At 20.1% G+C, this 8,799-nt stretch overlaps 1 protein-coding gene across 1 annotated transcript in view; it reads left to right on the forward strand.

The window, feature by feature from the left end:
* Nucleotides 1-8,799, forward strand: part of LOC117179047 (protein-L-isoaspartate(D-aspartate) O-methyltransferase) — a 28,912-nt gene that overhangs the window by 18,758 nt on the left and 1,355 nt on the right. Inside the window, exon 4 of the mRNA XM_033370669.1 lies at nucleotides 2,962-3,047. Within this exon, the coding sequence (XP_033226560.1) occupies nucleotides 2,962-3,047 (86 nt within the window). The remainder of the gene's footprint in view (nucleotides 1-2,961; nucleotides 3,048-8,799) is intronic.

An 8,799-nucleotide genomic window follows, 5' to 3' on the forward strand; every position in this document is an offset into this window, starting at 1 on the left:
CTTTTCTTTGAAAAAAAATGTATCTGTTTTAAGAAAAATATAATCTTTTTTGTATAAAAATGTAACTATTTGAAAATTCAACAATTTTGTTGAAAACTCGTACTTTTTTATTGAAAACACTGCTGTTTTGTTAAAAATGAACTATTTTGTAAAAATTGTACTTTTTTTTAAATTGAATGTTTTTTTTTGTTTTTTGAAAAGACAACTGAGATCTTTTCTGGATGAAAATGCAACTTTTCTTTAAAAAAAAATTTTATGTTAAATTAAAAATGTATCCGTTTTAAGAAAAATATCATTTTTTTTATAAACATGCAAATGTTTGATTAAAAATTAAACTACATTGTTAAAAAGTCATACTTTTTTGGTTGAAAATTCTGCTGTTTTATTAAAAATTTCACTATTTTTTAGCAAATATACTTTTTGTTTAAATTTATTATTTTAGCGTTGAAAAGAAAACTGAAATCTTTTCTAGATGAAAATTCAACTTTAGAAACAAATTTTCTATGGAAAATTCATTAGTTTTAAGAGAAATATAATCTTTCTTGAATAAAAATGCAACTGTATGATTAAAAATTAAATTATTTTGTTCAAATTTCATATTTTTTATTTCAAATTCTGCTGTTTTATTGAAAGAAATTTATGTTTTAAGAAAAATATAATCTTCCTTGGATAAAAATGCAACTGTTTGATTTAAAATCAAACTATTTTGCTATTTTATTAAAAATGTCGTAGAAAATTCACTTTTTGTTTTAATTTAATATTTTAGTGAGGAAAAGAGAACTCAAATCTTTTTTAGACGATAATTGCCCTTTTTTTAATGTTTTTAATTTTTTTTTGAAAATTCACCTGTTTTAAGAAAAATGTCTCCTTTCTTGGATGAAAATGTAAAAGTTTATATGAAAATTCAACAGTTTTGTTGAAAAGTCATACTTTTTTATTGAAAATTCAGCTGTTTTGTTAAAAAATTAACTATTCCTTAAAATTTAACTTATTGTTTAAATTTAATGTTTTTGTGTTGAAAAGAGAACTGAGATATTTTCCGGATAAAAATTCAACTTTTCTTTTTTAGTTTTTTTTTTTTAATGTAAAATTTATCTGTTTCAAGAGAAATATAATCTTTTTTGGATCAAAATGCAACTGTTTTATTAGCAATTAAAATATTTGGTTAAAAAGTCATAATTTTTAGTTTAAAATTCTGCTGTTTTATTGAAAACTTCTTAGAAACTTTACTTTTTGTTTAAATTTACTATTTAAGTGTTGAAAGGAGAACAGAAATCTTTTTTAAATGAGAATTTTCCCTTTTTTTAACTTTTTTAAATTAAAAATTCACCTGTTTTGAGGAAAATTTCATTTTTCTTGGTCAAAAATGTAACTTTTTGGTTGGGAATTCAACAATTTTGTTGAAGTCATTCTTTTTCGTGAAAACTTTTGCTTTTTTGTTGGAAACGTTGGAAGTGTTTTGAAATATTTTTAAATATTCTGTTAAAATATTTTTCTCACAATGAAAAATCATTAAAATCTTTCTTAAGATTCTATGGACCATTCTTCATTATCTTGAAACGTTACAAAATTTTGAAAAGGCTTATTTTTCCAAATCTTAAAAAATCTACATTTAAAAAAATGAAATGTTTATAAGTGTTAAATTATTTTTAAATCGATTAAAAATATTCAAGTATCTCGTAAACTTATACGAATTTTTCCGAACATTTTTTTTATCTTGCAAAATTAAACAAATTGCGTTACATTGTTTCAGATTTTATTTGATAAATTTGGAGATCGTTTCACTGTTTTGAAATCTTTTTAAATATTCTCTTAAAATTCAGTTTTCGAGATAAAAAGGCACTTTTATTTTTCCTATGAATCTAAAGAAATTTTTTCATTTCTATGAAAAACTGTCAAAAGCTTCTGTTTTCAAATTTTTCAAAATATAAATTTTGTTTGCATCTTTTCAAAACTTCTCAGCCTTATTTTTTGGGGATTTTTTCATTGTTCCTAAAAAAAAAATTGCCTCAAAATCTTCCAAATTATTTTTTGCAAATTTTGGAAATATTTTCAGATATTTTTAAAAATTCTGTTGAAATTATTTTTCCACAAGTGAAGAATCATTTTAAATTTTCTTAAGATACTATAAACGGTTTGTTATTCTTTTGAAACCTTTCAAAATTCTGAAAAGGCTTATTTTTTCAAAATCTGAAAAATCTAAGTTAAAAAAAATTCCCTCAAATTCTTCCAGATTTGTTTCGATAACTGTGTAAATCTTTTGAATAAGTAAAAAATCTTTTTAAATAGTCTTTTAAAATTAATTTTCCAGGATAAAAAAGCTTTTTAAATTTCCCTAAGAATTTATAGGAATTTTGTTGATTGTGTTTTCGAAAATTTTGTGATCTTGCAAAGTTGAAAAATGTTTTAAAATCTTTTACATTCTTTTAAAAAAAAATTTTTTTAATGTAAACCTTTTTCAATTTTATCAATTCTTCATTTTTCAAAGTAAAAAATCATTCGACATTTTCCATCATTCTTAGGCAAAATTATTTATTCTCTTGAAACCCTTCAAAATTTTTACAAATCTTCTCACTTTTTTTTTAGTTAATCTTCCAAAATCTACAGTTTTGTTTAAAAAAAAACTTCTCAAGATTTCAATTATTTTTGTAACTTCTGAAAAATTGAAATATTTTTTGCAATAATTCAGTTTTCTTTAAAAATCTTTAAATTCCACAAAATAAAAATAATGTTATTAAAATCTTCGAAATATAAAATTAATTTTATTAAATCTTATTTTCAGTGCCTGTCATTTCTTTACTGGCACCGACAATTTAAAAAAATTATAGTATGGTAGAAAAATCTTAAGAAGAGAATTATTTCCTAATATTAAAAAATTATGAATTACAAAAAATAATTTAATAATTTAAAAGCTGATTTTTAATTCTTTAACTGAATATCTTGAATTTTTTAAATTTTCAGTTGGAGATGGAAGAAAAGGATACGAATCACGAGCACCCTATCATGCGATTCACGTAGGCGCTGCTGCAAAAGAAGTACCTCAAGCGGTTCGTAAAAATTACATTTTCAATATAAAAAAATGAACTGAAAATAAATGAAGTAGAAATAATTAAAACCCAGGATGTTAATATTCACAATTCTCTAAAGTTTCTATTTTTTTCGACGGATTTTTATTATTTATTTAGAAAATTCTCAGCATTAATTTTTTTAAACTTGACTAACTTGAATTTTTCAGTTTCTTTTATTTATGCAATAATATTTAAACAAATAAAGCAACAAAGGTAGCATTTTTTTCATACAAAATTAGTTTTATATTGATTAGTTAATATATTAGTTTGATATTAATATAGTTTTAAATTATTAGCATGTGTCATTAATTTATATTTTTATCGACAAAACTAGATTGTTTATCAAAAAATATTTTAAACAAATTTCCCAATTGAATGGATTCTTGTAGAATCTTCTTTAAAATAAGCTAGTAATAAAATTTTATGAAGAAATTTTTCCCTGATCATTAAATTAATGATTTTCAACAAAGCCGTTAAATTTTTGATTTAAAAAAATAATTTTTTAACTATAATTATGAATTTTCGACAAGAACAAAATCAATTTTTAAACAAATAGTTGATTTTTTACCAAAAAGATGAATTTTCAAACAAAAAAAATGTAAATTTTCAACGAAAGAAATGAATTTTCAACTAAAACGGGGAATCTTTAATCAAACCCATGAATTTTCAACTAAAAAATATTAATTTTCAACCCAAAACGGAATACTTATATTTTCAGTTTAAAAATAGTAATCTTTAACCATAAAAATTAATTTTTAACAAAATAGTTGAATTTTCATTCAAAGAAGTGAATTTTTAAACGAGAATGAGGAATCTTTAACAAAAAAAAATGAATTTTCAATCAAAATTTTTTAATTTTAATTAAAAGTTAAAAAAAATTTTTGAACAAAGAAGATGAATTTTGTACCACCACAAAAGACGAATTTTCATCAAAGCCATTGCATTTTGAATAAAAAATAATTATTTTTAACTGTAATTACGAATCTTCAACAACAAGAATATCAATTTTTAATGCAATAGTTGATTTTTTAACCAAAAAGATGGATTTTCAAACATAAAGATTAATTTACTACTAAAAATATGAATTTAAAAGAAAAATATGTAAATTTTCAACCAAAAAGTTTAATTTTTTACCAAAAAGACGAATTTTTAACAAAATTCATAAGCTCTCAACTAAAAATTATTAATTTTCATCCCAAAACGGAATAGTTATATTTGGAGTTTAAAAAAGTACTTTTTAACCATAAAAACTAATTTTTAACAAAATAGTTCAACTTTTAACCAAAGAAGTAAATTTTCGACGATAATGAGGAATATTAAACAAACAAAAAATTACTTTTAACCAAATAGTTTATTTTTTGACCAAAAAGATTAATTTTCAAATATAAAGATTAAATTTCTACTAAAAAATATGAACTTTCAACAAAACACATGAATTTGCTACAAAATAGATGAAGTTTCAAACAAAATCTGTAAGTTTTCGACCGAAGAAATGAATTTTCAACTAAAATGAGGAAACTTTAACCAAAATGATGAATTTTCAACCAAAAAGATTAATTTTCTATGAAAAAGACGAATTTTTAACAAAATACACACATTTTTAACTAAAAAATATTAATTTTCAACCTAAAACGGAATAGTTATATTTTCAGTTTAAAAAAAGTATTCTTTAACCATAGAAACTAATTTTCAACAAAATATTGAATTTTTCAACCAAATAAGTGAATTTTTAACGATAATAAAGAATCTTTCAAAATAATAGTTAATTTTTTTAACAAAAGGATGAATTTTCAAAATAAATTTTTAACTAAAAAGATTAATTTTCTACCAAAAGGACGAATATTTAATAAAATAATTTAATTTTTAACTAAAAAATGTCAATTTTCAGTCCAAAACGGTATAGTTATATTTGCAGTTAAAAAATCCTTAACCATTAAAATTAATTTTCAACAAAGTTGTTAAACTTTTAACCTGAAAAGTGAATTGTCAACGAGAACGAGGAATATTTAAAAAGAAACAAAAAACGTATTTTCAATTCAAGAAATTAAATTGTAATTAAAAATTAAAAAAAAAAAGAATTTAGAACCAAATAGTTTAATTTTCGACAAAAATTATGAATTTTGAACCAAGAAGATAAATGTTGTATCACAAAAGACGAGTTTTAAACAAAACCGTTTAATTTTTGATTAAAGAAAATTAATTTTCAGCTGTAATCATGAATCTTCAACAAAACAATCATTTTTCAACAAAATAATTAATTTTTTGATGAAAAAGATGAGTTTTCAAACATAAAGATTCATTTTCTACCAAAAGCATATGAATTTTCAAACAAAATATTCAAATCCTTAACCAAAGAAATGAATTTTAAACTAAAAAATATTAATTTTCTACCCAAAACGGAATAGTTATATTTGCTGTTTAAAAAAATTAATCTTTAACCATAAAAACTAATTTTTAAGAAAATAGTTGAATTTTTAATCAAAGAATGAATTTTTAACGAAAATGAGGAATTTTCAATGTTAGGAATGAAATTTTAATTAAAAATTAAGAAAAAGAGTATTTTGAACCAAATAGTTGATTTCTTTAAATAAAAAATAAGTATTTCTAAAGCTAAAGATTAATTTCCTACTAAAAAATATGCGTTTTAAACAAAACCGTTGGATTTTTAATTTAAAAAATTAATTTTAAACTATACTATAATCATAAATCTTCAACAACAAAATCATTTTTTAACAAAATAGTTGATTTTTTGATAAAAAGGTGAGTTTTCAAACATAAAGATTGATTTTCTACTAAAAAATATAAATTTTAAAACAAAATATAAAAATGTTCAACAAAATAAATGAATTTTGAACCAAGAAATATTAATTTTCTACCCAAAACGGAATAGTTATATTTGCTGTTTAAAAAAATTAATCTTTAACCATAAAAACTAATTTTTAAGAAAATAGTTGAATTTTTAATCAAAGAAGTGAATTTTTAACGAGAATGAGGAATTTTCAATGTTAGGAAAGAAATTTTAATTAGAAATTAAGAAAAAGAGTATTTTGAACCAAATAGTTGATTTTTTAAAATAAAAAATAAGTATTTCTAAAGCTTAAGATTAATTTTCTACTAAAAAATATGCGTTTTAAACAAAACCGTTGGATTTTTAATTAAAAAAATGAATTTTAAACTATACTATAATCGTAAATCTTCAACAACAAAATCATTTTTTAACAAAACAGTTGATTTTTTGATAAAAAAGATGAGTTTTCAGACATAAAGATTGATTTTTTGCCAATAAATATAGATTTTTAAACAAAATATAAAAATTTTTAACCAAAGAAATGAATTTTCAACTAAAAAATATTAATATTCAACCCAAAACGGAATAGTTATATTTGCAGTTAAAAAAAATCCTTAAACATTAAAATTAATTTTCAACAAAGTTTTTAAACTTTTAACCTGAAAAGTGAATTGTCCACAAGAACGAGGAATATTTAAAAACAAACAAAAAATGTATTTTCAATTCAAGAAATTAAATTGCAATTAAAAATTAAAAAAAAAAGAATTTTGAACCAAATAGTTGAATTTTTTGACAAAAATTATGAATCTTTAACAAAACAATAAATTTTTAACCAAATAGTTTTGTTTTTGCCATAAAGATGGATTTTCAAACATAAAGATTAATTTTCTACTAAAAAATTCGAATTTTTCAATAAAATTCGAATTTTTGCAATAAAATTTTAGAATTTTTAACTTAAAAATATTAATTTTCAACCCAGAACAAAATAGTTACGTTTATAGTTTAAAAAATGATCTTTAACCATAAAAATTAATTTTCAACAAAGTAGTTAAATTTTTAACCAAAGAAGTGAATTGTCAACCATAATGAGGAATATCTAACAAAAAAACTGATTTTTAATTTAAGCAATAGAATTTGAAATAAACATTTAAAAAAATTAATTTTCAACTAATTAATTTAATTTTCGATCGAAATTATGAATTTTTCACCAAGAAGATGAATTTTCTATAACCACAAAAAACGATTTTGCAACAAAGCCGTTGCATTTTTATTTTAAAAAATTATAGTTTTTAACCAGAATTATGAATCTTCAAGAAAAAAATTAAATTTTAACCAAATAGTTTATTTTTGAACCAAGAGGATGAATTTTCAAACATAAAAATTAATTTTCTACAGCAAAATATTTAATTAAAAAAATTTAATTTTTAACTAAATAGTGGATTTTTTTATGAAAAAGATGGATTTTTAAATATATAGATAATTTCCTACTAAAAAAAGATGAATTTCTAAACAACAAATTTTAATTTTTAACAAATGAAAGGAATTTCCAACTAAAAAATATTAATTTTTAACAAAAAAGTGAATTGTCAACGAGAATGAGTTTTAATAAAAACAATCCATTTTTAACCGAGAAGATGAATGTTTGATCACAAAAGACGAGTTTGCAACAAAGTCGTTTCATTTTTAATTTAAAAAATAAATGTTTAATTATGAATCTACAACATCAAAATCAATTTTTAACTAAATAGTTTATTTTTTTATCAAAAAGATAGATTTTCAAACATGAAGATTAATTTTCCACTAAAAAATATGAATTTTCAAAAAAAAGATATACATTTTCAACAAAAGAAATGAATTTTCAACTAAAATGAGGAAATTGTAACCAAAAACATGAATTTTTAACCAAAAAGATAATTTTGTACTAAAAAGACGAATTTTTAACAAAATAAATAAATTTTCAACTAAAAAATATTAATTTTCAACCAAAAATGAAATTTTAATTTAAAATTTTTAAAAACAGAATTTTGAACCAAATAGTTGATTTTTAAAATAAAAGTATGAATTTTCGAACATAAAGATTCATTTTCTACTAAAAAATATGAATTTTAAACAAAGTATTTAAATTTTTAATCAAAGAAATGAATATTCAACTAAAAAATTAATTTTGAACCAAATAGTTTAATTTTCGACAAAAAATATGAATTTTGAACCAAAAAGATAAATGTTTTATCACAAAGGACGAGTTTTAAACAGAACCGTTAAATTTTTAATTTAAAAAATTAATTTTCAGCTATAATCATGAATCTTCAACAAGAAAATCATTTTTCAACAAAATAGTTGATTTTTTGATGAAAAAGATGAGTTTTTAAACATAAAGATTAATTTTCTACTAAAAAATATAAATTTTTAAACAAAATATAAAAATGTTTAACAAAATGAATGAATTTTCAGCTAAAAAATATTAATTTTCAACCCAAAACAGAATAGTTACATTTGCAGTTTAAAGAAAATAGTTGAATTTTCAATTTTAGGAATGAAATTTTGATTAAAAATTTGAAAAAAAGAGAATTTTGAACCAAATAGTTGATTTTTTTAATAAAAAATATGGATTTTCAAACATAAAGATTAATTTTCTACTAAAAAATATAAATTTTCAAACAAAATATAAAAATGTTTAACCAAAGAAATGAATTTTCTACTAAAAAATATTAATTTTCAACCCAAAACAAAATAGTTACATTTGCAGTTTAAAGAAAATAGTTGAATTTTCAATTTTAGGAATGAAATTTTGATTAAAAATTTGAAAAAAAGAGAATTTTTAACCAAATAGTTGATTTTTTAAATAAAAAATATGGATTTTCAAACATAAAGATTAATTTTCTACTAAAAAATATAAATTTTCAAACAAAATATAAAAATGTTTAACCAAAGAAATGAATTTTC

This window comes from Belonocnema kinseyi, chromosome 8 (assembly GCF_010883055.1).
Source record: "Belonocnema kinseyi isolate 2016_QV_RU_SX_M_011 chromosome 8, B_treatae_v1, whole genome shotgun sequence".
In the NCBI taxonomy this organism is placed as follows: domain Eukaryota; kingdom Metazoa; phylum Arthropoda; class Insecta; order Hymenoptera; family Cynipidae; genus Belonocnema; species Belonocnema kinseyi.